At 39.9% G+C, this 13,139-nt stretch overlaps 2 protein-coding genes across 2 annotated transcripts; both read left to right on the top strand.

Moving 5' to 3' along the window:
* Window positions 1–3,051: 3,051 nt before the first annotated feature.
* On the top strand, window positions 3,052–7,264 carry LOC310780664 (acidic mammalian chitinase-like; the record flags this gene model as incomplete). Its single annotated transcript, XM_083641181.1, has 11 exons — window positions 3,052–3,076; window positions 3,189–3,218; window positions 3,320–3,524; window positions 3,725–3,781; window positions 3,905–4,070; window positions 4,245–4,369; window positions 4,474–4,597; window positions 4,715–4,897; window positions 5,009–5,128; window positions 6,697–6,829; window positions 6,957–7,264. 11 exons carry the CDS (start codon window positions 3,052–3,054, stop codon window positions 7,262–7,264), a joined length of 1,476 nt encoding a protein of 491 aa, XP_083497307.1.
* A 2,895-nt stretch (window positions 7,265–10,159) lies between these two features.
* Window positions 10,160–12,728, top strand: LOC310780663 (acidic mammalian chitinase-like; the record flags this gene model as incomplete). The annotated part of the gene is made up of 9 exons (XM_083641180.1): window positions 10,160–10,311; window positions 10,392–10,448; window positions 10,780–10,945; window positions 11,052–11,176; window positions 11,273–11,396; window positions 11,500–11,682; window positions 11,857–11,973; window positions 12,077–12,209; window positions 12,406–12,728. The coding sequence occupies exons 1-9, from the start codon at window positions 10,175–10,177 to the stop codon at window positions 12,726–12,728; spliced, it is 1,365 nt and encodes a 454-aa protein (XP_083497306.1). The 5' UTR covers window positions 10,160–10,174.
* Window positions 12,729–13,139: the final 411 nt, after the last annotated feature.

The raw sequence follows: 13,139 nt of genomic DNA, 5'->3' as shown, positions 1-13,139 counted from the left end.
GCTAATTTAATTAATGAGAATCATGTTTTCTTTTTTTACGATGGTAGTTTTAATCGACCACATGCCAGACCTTTCAGGATCACATGACACATTACATAATCCCAAAACTGATATTTCTTCATTTTATACACCAGTACATTGTGGCACTATCAGATGTTCTGGGTGATAAGGTGAAGGATAACATATCTCCAGGGACTAATGATTCATCTGCACTGCCACTGTAACATTGTTGCTTCGCATTTTGATACTTCACTATTGATGGGGGACAAGAGGTCAAACCAGCAGGGGAATCAGCAAGCAGCAATTGGCCACAACCAGCTCTAAAATCAGACAGTCACTGATGTGTGTATAAAATCAGACAGTCACTGATGTGTGTCTGTAAAATCAGACAGTCACTGATGTGTGTCTGTAAAATCAGACGGTCACTGATGTGTGTCTGTAAAATCAGACGGTCACTGATGTGTGTCTGTAAAATCAGACGGTCACTGATGTGTGTCTGTAAAATCAGACGGTCACTGATGTGTGTCTGTAAAATCAGACGGTCACTGATGTGTGTCTGTAAAATCAGACGGTCACTGATGTGTGTCTGTCAAATCAGACGGTAACTGATGTGTGTCTGTAAAATCAGACAGTAACTGATGTGTGTCTGTAAAATCAGACAGTAACTGATGTGTGTCTGTAAAATCAGACAGTCACTGATGTGTGTCTGTAAAATCAGACAGTCACTGATGTGTGTCTGTAAAATCAGACAGTCACTGATGTGTGTCTGTAAAATCAGACAGTCACTGATGTGTGTCTGTAAAATCAGACAGTCACTGATGTGTGTCTGTTAAATCAGACGGTCACTGATGTGTGTCTGTAAAATCAGACAGTCACTGATGTGTGTCTGTAAAATCAGACAGTCACTGATGTGTGTCTGTAAAATCAGACAGTCACTGATATATGTCTATAAAATGGTCTTCTTTGACGTGGCTCTATTTCACTCAGATTGGCGATAAATGGATGTAATTAATTTAATGTAATGGCCTTAATGCTTTATTTATCCCCCCCCCCCCCTCTCTCTCATAACATTGTGTATTACCACAGTTGTGCTCTAAATTAAATAAAGATCATTGTTTTGTTTTGTTTTTGATGGACAGATTTGCAGCATTTTTTTTACATGTGAATATTGAATTGAGCAAGTCTGTTTCCCAAGAAGGAAGTCTTTTGAACAATGGTCTTCATCAGTTTGATTTGAGTTGAGATTTGAGTTATATGCCCATGTTTAAATAATTCATATGGTTAGTATTCAACTACTTACAGGACCACATGTGTGGGGTTTGTGGCACCTGGACAATTTAGAAAATGTATTGTAAGGTCAAGGTTGTGAACTTAAATTAACTCATAAATTCATAATTACGTCATCCAGGGATTATACAGTTTAATGGAAAACCATCTTATCTATTAACCTCTAGTTTCTGAAGGTTCTTATGTAATAGCCTTGAACTTGTATATATATATAGTTTATGAAGGTTCATGTAATAGCCTTGAACTTGCAATATCTAAAAGACGAGACAAATACATTTGTGGTTGAGAGTAAACGTAAATTAAGATTAGCTTTGATTTCATAGCACAACTCTGCCATTATGCACTAATCAGCAAATCACCAGAACTCTTTCTTCTCGGCCGCACCACAGACTGCTGTGGGGGGAAAGTGTGCCACTGGCAGGATGATCTAGTTTTGTAAACAGTTGCACATTGAGGGGAAAAGTCAGAAAGAAAAGAAAAAGTTGAGTCAACATCCAAAACTGGACTGAAGAACTACTGCTTACAACCTTAAACAAATGTTGCCTAGAGATAAGATAAGATAAAACTTGATTAATCCCACACATGGGAAATTCACTTGTTACCTCAGCTCAGAGTCAAAGTACAAGAAAGGAGTGGAGATATTATTAGATAATATGACAAACAAAATAAAGAATAATAAAAAAATAAACTACACACACAAAATACACATCTCGCCTACATAACATGTAGAGATGGCTATAATGGACAGCCACACAGGTCAACCACACACATACAGTACAGTAATTTACACACAGTTTGCATGATCATACTAAGAACATGTAGAAAAAAAAATATATATATATTGCACCTGTGACGACAAAGTTGCACAGAAGACTGGACTGCACAACATGCTACAGTGAATTGTGCTCACGACCTAATATAAGAAAGTATTGCACCATACTGTATAACTTCAAGAATTGTACAGAGACAGGACTACACAAGATACAGCAGGGAATTGCACAGAGCAGTTACAGTCTAAAGATTAATAAATCACAAATAAAAAAGAATATGGCGAAAACTACCATGTGTAGTATGTTCTCAAATCCTGTAACAATGCAGCTGCTCATGTTTTTCAAGGTCGTCTTCTTATCTGTATGGCTTGGCCACTTATGATCTGAGCCACTTTACAGAGACCAGGTTTACATAACCTTACCTACAATAAAGATAAATCTGGAACAGCTGACAGCTCATCGTAGGCTAACCGGACTAACTTAATGACATCCTGTCCTGGAGAATCCAGCACACCTTCCTATGCAGCCTTTGCCCCCATCTTATCACATCTACATATATACAGTATATAAATGACTGCCAGAGGCGCATATCTAGTACTTCTCTCACAGTGGAAACAGGTAAGTCATAACAACACACTGTCGCTTTTAGCATTACTTTTATCGAAAGTTATTGGAACTTGGGTGTTGAATGAGTTATAGCCCTTATGACTTATTGTGGTACAAGCAATAGGCTACATGCACAACTTTTTTACTTCCTGAAATTAGTACAGCTTCTTTATTTCCTGTCCTACACTATTGGATGAACTGATTAATCAGGTGTGCCTGATCATTGTTGTGATTGCAGCACACCTGACATTAATCAGTTCATCCAATAGTGATGACAGGAAATAAAGAAGCTGTACTAATTTCAGGAAGTAGTGGAGTTGTGCATGTAGCCCATAGCCTGTATAATTTCTCAACTTCCATCATTGCAGGAGAGCCCAGCTAAGACACCATGGGTCGCCTAACAATCTTGGCTGGTAAGTTAGATTCTTATATCACTAATTGCTGTAATTAATTTAAAGGCAGTGTTACTGTACTGTACAAGTATGGTACAGTTTCTCAAACAAAACATCTATATATTTTTTTTAGGGCTGTCGCTGTTAATGAGCCTTCAAATAGGTATGAATATTTTCTCTTCTGATTTAATATTTTATTTGTATTTGCAATATTATACTTTTCTTAAGAAGAGTTATTCTAATGATTTCTCCCTTATCCAAAAGTGTCGTCGACCAAACTGGTGTGCTACTTCACCAACTGGTCCCAGTATCGACCAGGCGTTGGCAGATATACGCCCGCCGATGTCGACCCCCAGCTTTGCACACACCTGATCTATGCCTTCTCAATCATCAACCATGCCAACGAGCTGACCACCTACGAGTGGAACGACGACGTTCTCTACAGGGCCTTCAATGGACTCAAGGATAGGTGAGTTGAACATGCTGTGCAAAAGGATTAAAGGATTCAACTCTACTGTTAGCCATAAGTCTCTAGTCATGTCAACTGTTATCTTACAATTAGCTAATGACACAAAAAAGTGTTACTGAAGTTGGAATGTTTTTCATATGATTCTATTCAGTGACACATTGATTGTCAATCAGAGAGTTTTCTATGCAACTCCTTTACAGAAACCCGGGGCTGAAGACTCTGCTGGCTGTTGGTGGGTGGAATTTCGGATCAGCACAGTGAGTTCAAAACACCTCAATAGCATAGAGAGTCTTGAAGCTGGTTTGATTACATTATTTATCTTGTTTATATCGAAAAACACTGTCAGCAGTAAAGCTGTTTGTTGTTTTTCATCTCGACAGATTTACCATCATGGTTTCATCCCCTGCTAACCGCCAGAGGTTCATCCAGTCTTCAATCCAGTTCTTGAGAATGTATGGCTTCGATGGGCTGGACTTGGACTGGGAGTATCCTGGAGCACGAGGAAGCCCTCCAGAGGACAAGAAGAGATTCACACTGCTTTGCCAGGTCAGTTTGGAAATTAAAACCTACCAACAGGATTCTACTGGTTGATTTTATTACATGTATCACAACAACACAGCATCGGGCATTTGAGCTAAACAAATTAAATGTTGATTCAAACATGAATCGTTCTCACATCAAACACATGATTCTCCTCACAAATGTCCCTCTTGGATTTAGGAGTTACAAGCTGCCTATGAAAAAGAAGCTATGGAGACCAGAAGACCAAGGCTGCTGCTCACAGCTGCTGTGGCTGCTGGGAAGGGAAACATCGACAACGGTTATGAGGTTGCTGAGGTGTCAAAGTGAGTTCATGTGACAAAAAGTCAGGTCATATTATTAAGTATATATTACAAATATATATATATAAATATAAATCAACTCGTGTCATTGTGTGTCTGTATATCAGGTACCTAGACTTTATAAATGTCATGACCTATGACTTCCACGGAGCATTTGACGCGTTCACTGGTCACAACAGCCCTCTGTACCGCGGTGCTTCAGATAAGGGAGAACACATCTATTTCAATGCGGTGAGTCAAAACCTCAACCGATTTGAGGAAAAGTCATCCCATCCCATGATCGCCTGTCAACTGCATTCCTAACAGGTTTTAAAATATTGGGCTAATAAAATGTTTCCCCCTGCACAGGACTTTGCTATGAAATACTGGAGAGACCTAGGGGCTCCTATTGAAAAGCTCAATCTTGGTTTTGCCACCTATGGGCGCACATTCAGCACATCTACAGCAGCCAACGGTGTTGGAGCACCAGTCAGTGGAGCAGCCTCTGCTGGGCCCTATACGCGTGAGGCTGGGTTTTGGTCCTCCTATGAGGTTAGTGAAACTACAGTACAGCAACATATTAGTCAATCTCGGACACCGTTTAATACAACACAATGGGAACACAATCATTTTAATATTTTAATCATTCTTTCATTTCTACAGATTTGTACTTTCATGCAAGGAGGAGGCCGTCTACAGTGGATTGATGACCAAATGGTGCCCTATGCCACCAAAGGCAATGAGTGGGTTGGGTTTGACAACAAGCAGAGCTTTGAAATCAAGGTAATATAACAAGCCTTACAATACATGCCTATAACGACAAACAAGTGAATACTAGTTACTTTACTTTACTTTATTTCATTTGGCAGACGCCTTTATCCAAAGCGACGTACAACAAGTTATTTACAATAAAAACAACAAGAATACAAGTCAGAGACTAGCAAAAATAGAACAATATAAACAGTAAAACAAGGCAGTGACAGGATCAGAAAAAGGTCCGTTCATGGAGGAATACCGAAAAGGTGAGTTTTTAGTCTTTTTCAAAAGATGGGAAGAGTTTGGGCCGTCCTGACCGAGGGAGGGAGTTCGTTCCACCATTTCGGTGCCAGGGATGAAAAAAGTCTCGAACGGGGACGAGCGATTATTGAGTACATGTAATGGTGGAGGGGCGAGGCGTCCAGCACTAGTAGAGGGGCGGAGGGAGCGGTGTGAGGGCTGGAATCTGACCATAGATTGTAAGTACGGAGGGGCTGTCTGGTGTACTGCTCTGTAGGCTAGTATAAGTGTTTTGAATTTGATACGTGAACAAATGGGAAGCCAATGTTACATGCTTGACCACTTTGGAGCAGTATAGATTACAACAAATCCAAGACAGCTAAGCTAACAACTGCAACCGGATAACTGCCAAAAAAGTTCCCATCTGTTCAAGGTTCGAAAAGCAACCAAAAATATAACAAGTGCGCTAGTACTTTATTGGTGCTCGGGGTGAAGGATGGGAGGGGGAGCATGAAGACGACTGTCACGAGTTGAAAACTTGAAACTATAGTTTTGAAAGCTGGAAACTAGTTTTGAAAGGGTTGAGATCGGTGGTTGTAAGAACAGTATTCACAATTGAAAATATTAAAATCTGTAAGCACTTCACATTACAGCTCGGTAACAACATGGTAATAGGCGGTAATAGTGTGATAATAAAGAAGTAATAATTAGGTAATACCATAATTTTAATAGTAATAGCTTGGTATTAACAATGGGTACATTTGGCTATGGTAATTTGACTGAAATTTATGTAACAGGGCCAGTGTAACAAATGGTGATCTATGTATACTATTACTAAATAGTTTTACTCATTGTCACCTTTAAATGTGTTTCCCAATTATTACCATTTGTTTCTGGCACTGTTACCCTGGCCCTGTTACCCTATTACATAAAATAGGTCTAATTACGTAGATATACCCATTGTTAATACCATGCTATTACCTGGTTATTACTTTGGTAATTACATGGTATAGGTATTACCTAATTATTATTCTGTTATTATCCCACTATTAACCCCTTATTACCATGTTGCTATAATGTAAAGTGCTACCAAAAAATATATCTCTGGAATTCCTGTTTCAATACTTGTGAAAAGGGTTGAATGCTTAAAAACAAAATGTAGTAGTCTGATTACTGGTTAGGGAGGCTACACGTAATGAAACCACCAACATTTTAAATGTAAAGCGAGGGCATATGCTAACTTTGCGAGGCAGGTTAAGGTCACCCTATTCCTCTTCTGTTAAATATAATGATAGCCTATATTTTGTGCAGTATTCTGCATGAAGTTGTTGTGAAACTTAATTGTTATTCCATAGGCACGGTATCTGAAAGATAACAAGTTTGGAGGCGCCTTCATCTGGGCACTGGACCTGGATGACTTTGCTGGACAGTTCTGTGGGCAGGGACGCTCCCCCCTCATCAACTACTTGCGCTCTCTGCTGGCTTCAGGTAAACTGAGAGTCAGACTAGATGTCAACACTGAGTTCAGCATATAAAACTTAATCATCACTGCTTCAAAATAATGACCCTGCTCTTTCTCCAATTTCCTTCACTTCAACACATTTTATCTTGCCAGATTTGCCACCTCCGCCTCCCATAACCACCCGTCCACCAGAGAACTCAACGACCGCCCCGAACCCATCCACCACCACCACCACTACTGCTGCTGCCGCTACTACCTCTAGTGCTGCTGCCACTACCACCACTACAACTACCAGCCCTGTTCCTGGCAGTGGTTTCTGTGGGGGGAGGGCTGACGGTCTTTACATTAACGACAGAGACGCCAACTCCTTTTATCAATGTTTCTCGGGACACACCTACCTCCAGAGATGCCCCGCCGTACTTGTGTTCAGTGAGAAATGCAACTGCTGTAACTGGCCTTAAAATAAATTATTTACCAAGGGGAAATAAATTATTTTATTTTCAAAGTACTTGAAAAAATGTAAATAATAATATAGTTTTGTCCATCTTAAAGGGATAGTCCACATTTTTTTAAAGTCTCGCCCTATTTGCTCGTTATCAATGATGATGTTGATTGGTAGAGTTCTTTCTCAGCACAGTCCACCCTGTTCCTCATAGCAGCTCTGGAAAGTCGGGCAAAAAAACGAATGCAAGGTCAATGGGGTCACGCTCCTGTATGGACAAGCTGACTGAGGCTCACTAAAGTTTCATCCACAGCGCACACAAAGTACATTTCAGTGAGCTTCAGTCAGCTTGTCCATACAGGAGTGTGACCTCATTGACCTTGTATTTGTTTCCCCCAAACTTTCCAGAGCTACTATGAGGAAGAGGAAGGAATGTGCTGAGAAAGAACTCTACCAATCAACATCATCATTGTTAAGTAGCAAATGGAGCCATACTTTAAAAAATGTGGACTATCCCTTTAAACTTGAGAAATTGAGATTCACAAATGATGTGGCACCTCTGCTAACTTTGTCTCTCAATGCTCTTATTGTTTTAAAGCACTTTGAATGTCCTTGTTGCTGTAATGTGCTATGCTATATTTCAATCAGGAGAGACTAGAGACCAAAGAATGAATAAAATGATATTTATTACAATAACGTGAATGATGCTTTACAGAAAGAATGATGAGAATAAGGTATTGTTATTAGTCTTTGGCGGTTAGACACCGCAGGGAGATCTTGAGAGAGCTGCATCAGCCCAGAGTAGCATCCAGATATATCCCCCCGTGGAGTCTAGATACTGGTGGTGCTGGTGATCTCCTTCTGAGACTCATCATGATGAGACTCTTCCGACTGAAGAATCGGATAGGTCTGCGATGACCGGGAGGAGAGGGGGAGGGGGAGGGTGCGAGACTGACAGCAGCGGTGTTGAGAGGCTGAATGAGACAGAAAAAAGCATTTTTAAGGAAACCGTCTCCAAGCGATTGGCTTACGACGGGGGTGAGAAGCAATTTGATAGGCTTACACTGGAGGTGTGTGGGGTGAGAGGTGATGAGAGCAGTGATGTGACACTATGCTATTGGTTAAAAGAGACTAGGCAGCAACCAGCTGATTATTCAATTGAAACCCGGAAATTGACAGCTTATTATGAGCTTGTGGGTAGATTGAAGAGTGGAGATATAAAAAGTGAATTAAGGAAGTGTAAAATGCATATTATAGTCTTCCTGGCTTGAACTTACGTTAGAACTACATATATATATAAATAAACTTGCCTTGCCTTCACTTCAGTATTATCATAGCCTGTAGCACTGGCGCCTACATTTTATTTATTTATTTATTTGCACACAGTAAAAATCAAGGACAGAAAGATAGAAGTGTATGAAAATATTGTGCAGGTAAGAGAGAAACCCTATTGGGCTTATGCGAGGTCTGTTACCTCAGAAAATAAACAAACAACAATTACAGCAAAAACATATAATATGAACAAGAACAAGAGAGAAGAACAAACAAAAAAGAAATAAATACATGCGTATACCCTAGAGGCCCCCAAAAATGGTGCATACAATCTCACCTGGCACACCTGTGGTGAATCCATATAATTACCCTGTTTGTTTCATTTTATCATTACACCCTGAAGAAGGCAGAAGCCGATACGCGTTGGTGTATTTTAATTGTTAGCCCATCCAAATAAAGGCTTTTTATATTCAAAACCTCCTTGAGCGCCTGGACCTGGATCATTTATTCTATAAGTTTTCCTCTTCTTTTGGAAGTTTTTCCCTTCCAAGAGCACCGGAGGTTTGAGGGACTCCAGCAGCGCGCTCCTGCCACTCCTCTCTCACATGCGTATACCATTTGGAAGTTTGACAGATGCCCTATCACTTTTCACCAAGTCCAAATTGAAAATATATTGAATCTAATATTTAAATAAAAGCTAAAAATTTAAATACCTGTTCTAGATAGGATAGTTGCATTTAGATTGCTACACGGGGGGGTGGCTCACCTGGTACAGCGTGTACCACTAAGGCTTATTCCTTAGCGTGGGACCCGGGTTCGAATCCTATCCCCTCTCTCTCCCCACCTTTCCTGTCTATCTACTGTCCTATCCAAGCCAATAAAGGCAAAAATTGCCAAAACATAATCTTTAAAAAAAATTAACTATTTACACCACATGATGGGATGTTGCTATCATGAAGGGAGTGACAGCAGCATCATTGAAACACAGACTGTAAAACATGTAATTTAATGTAAAAACAACTGGACATCAGAACACATGATACATCTCATGATGCATTCAATCTCATGATGAGATTGACTGAACTGTGACTGAACTTCTGTTATTTGACTAAGTCGGTGTAGCAACAGGTTCATTACGCAAGCTCGGAGTCGATCTGTGGTTAATGTTTGTCATAGTTTGTGTTTTTTCTCTTCTTGTTCATGCGTCTCTATTCTTGTGCCATTTGAAGAGCTCACTGACACGGTAACGCCATGAACAAGCTAACTCTAATTGCAGGTAACAGGCACATTGCAAATTGATGAAATAAATGTTTTCTTTTACATTTTAACCTTGTACTTACAACTAAATCTGCAATTTTGAAGGTCTCTGTTGCACCCTCGGCAGCTTGGGTGAGTTGACAAATTGCATCAACGGTTCATAATACACAGTCTCAACTTATCAGCAACTGAACAGTAACAGAAATGTCACACACTGTTAAAATGAACAGGATCATGAATTTAATTATACATTATTTACATGAATTGTAAATGATTATTCTTCAAAGATTAATGAAAAAATATAAGTTTAATACATGCCTCTTCCATTTCAGCCTCTTCTTACAGACTTGGATGTTACTTCACTAACTGGGCCCAATACAGACCTGGAGATGGGAAGTTTATGCCTTCAAATATTGATCCAAACCTGTGTACCCACCTGATCTATGCCTTTGCTTCAATTAATGATGTCAATGAGCTGGTCACCTACGAATGGAATGATGAGACACTCTACAAATCCTTTAATGGACTCAAAGACAGGTCAGTTCTTCACACCAAGATTCAGTGTGAAATGTGATGAAGTTATCATTGTTGAAAACTAACTTTGAATGTTTCCATAGGAATCCTAATCTCAAAACACTGTTGGCAGTTGGTGGCTGGAACTTTGGCACAGAAAAGTGAGATGTTTTAACATTACACACAATATATCAGAACATTTCAAGAATAAAGCTGGTGGTGTTTTTTTATGTGTTTCTTACCTTCAAAACAAACATCCTGTGAAAATTTGTTTTGGAGCCAAATGATTTCTGGTATGAAGGCTAAAAAGGGAATGTGGGCAGTCAGAAAGCAATGGGAGTAGAGCAACCGCAGTTTATGTTATTACAGTATCATAGAATTTGTTGATGATAAGAAATGTACTTAAAAACACCAGCCGTATATCCTTTAATTAAAATCAATATTGTGCATATGTCTTTTGAGAACACTTGTCTCTGTTCAAATGCTCTCCAGATTCACTAAGATGGTGTCAACACCAATCACCAGAAGCAAGTTCATCCAGTCCTCTATCTCTCTGCTGAGAAAACATGGTTTTGATGGGCTCGACCTGGACTGGGAATACCCTGGAGCACGAGGAAGCCCTGTAGTGGACAAACAGAGATTCACACTATTATGCAAGGTTAGATCCAGAATTCTTCTTGTTGGATAGTCACCATCAGAGATACATATTTATGCCATATTTATATGATGTTGAACACATGAGACCATGTTTCTACATTATATAGGAACTCCTAGAGGCCTATGAGGCTGAGGGAAGAGCGACTGGCCGTCCAAGGTTAATGGTCACTGCTGCTGTGGCTGCTGGGAAAGGAACCATTGATACTGGTTATGAAATAGCAGAGCTTGCAAAGTAGGCTACACCAAAGTTTCATTGTCCACATGATTTCCATAAGTAACCGGTGTGAGACCCGGTGTCAAGTGTTGCTGAACATTTCCATTTTCTCAGGTACTTGGATTTCATTAACGTGATGACGTATGACTTTCATGGCACCTGGGAGAAGGTCACAGGACATAACAGCCCCTTATACAAGGCAGCCCATGAAACTGGAGACCAAGTTTACTTAAATACTGTAAGAGATTCATATTTTAGCTACAGGAATGTATTTCCGTCAATTTAGAGATGTGTTTTGCTCTCTCTTCCCCATCCAACTCAATTTTTCCCTCTGATTTCAGGACTTTGCCATGAAGTATTGGCGGGACCAGGGAACACCTGTAGAAAAGCTGAATATGGGCGTTGGAACATATGGACGAACATTTCGCCTGTCCTCTGGATCCAGTCAGCTTGGAGCACCAGCCAGTGGTCCTGCAGCTGCAGGCCGTTTCACCAGGGAGGCTGGTTTCTGGTCCTATTATGAGGTGAAATTGGCAGTTAATTATGCATCCAATCAATGTAGCTCTACAGTCTGCCTAATCATTTTCAGAAAAGCTAAAGTTTTGTACAATTATTATTATTTTTACCATGTGGGGTTTGACAAGTTTCTGTTGATTTTAACGCATTACATCAAAATGTCATATCTGACCCCTCTTCAGATCTGCACTTTCCTTCAAGGGGCCAGTGTCCAGTGGATTGAGGATCAGAAAGTTCCATACGCCACCAAAGGAAATGAATGGGTTGGATTTGACAACAAGGACAGTATTGCGACTAAGGTAGTCATCTATTCCTACAAAACTATGACTTGGTAATTCCTCCGTTTATTAGTTCATAGACATAACTTTAGTGGTTGAAGTGTTTTCTCTCGTATTCACGCAGGTCCGTTACCTAAAAGACAACAGGTTTGGAGGAGCCTTCATCTGGGCTCTGGACCTGGATGACTTTGCCGGACAGTTCTGTGGACAGGGCAACTTCACCCTCATCAGCCACCTGCGCTCTCTTCTGGGTTCAGGTAAAACAAATTGGTTCTGAAAGTGTCCAATCCTGTCCATCCTATCTTCAAGTTGGTGACATTTTTTCAATGGAAAGATATTGCTAGAAATTACATTCTTTAATTTAGTGTGTTTAATCTTATCCTTAATTCTTCACCTTGAGTCACCTTTAATTACAATTGACAGAATACTTAAAACTGGCTCTCACTCCTCCAGATCTTCCTCCCCTTCCACCTACAACCACCCCAAATCCAATGACTCCATCTACAACCAAAAACCAACCTACAACCACTCCAAATCCAAATCCAGTGATTCCATCTACAACCAAAAAGCAACCTGACACCTCTACCAGGCCCACCGGGGGACCTGATAACTTCTGTGCTGGGAAGGCAGGTGGGGTGTATGCCAAGCCTGATGCTCCAGGATCTTTCTACAATTGTGCCCATGGCATAACCTGGATCCAAAACTGCGCAGCTGGCTTAGTCTTTAGAGACAGCTGCAAATGCTGTGACTGGCCGAGACAGCTGCAAATACTGTGACTGGCCTTAAAGAGACACACATCATTATACATTCCATAATGCTTTATAACATGTGCATTACCAAAGAAAAATTATAAGTTGGGGTATTTCTTCTGATTCAATACTGTCAATATATGTCCGTTATGCTTACAATTCAGACAACAGAACAGAGATCACAACAAATTTATTTTATTGTCAAGCTCTCTTCCTCTGAATTCATTTTAATCAAATACTCAAGTATCTGTCGCACTCAAGATAGAATTTTCAGAGGGAAAAGTTCAATCTTCAAGTTTCGTTTAACTTTTTGCAATGAAATATATTCTAATTGAGGAATTCCAATTCCATTATTGTACTGTGTTATGTTCAGAATTAAAGAATGTGAAATATACCACATGAAAATAAACTCCTAAAAATAAAATAATAATTTGTGCC

This window comes from Poromitra crassiceps, assembly GCF_964638095.1.
Source record: "Poromitra crassiceps genome assembly, chromosome: 8".
Lineage (NCBI taxonomy): Eukaryota > Metazoa > Chordata > Actinopteri > Beryciformes > Melamphaidae > Poromitra > Poromitra crassiceps.
The sequence above is the reverse complement of the archived record's forward strand: the minus strand, read 5'-3'. Positions and strand labels throughout refer to the sequence as shown.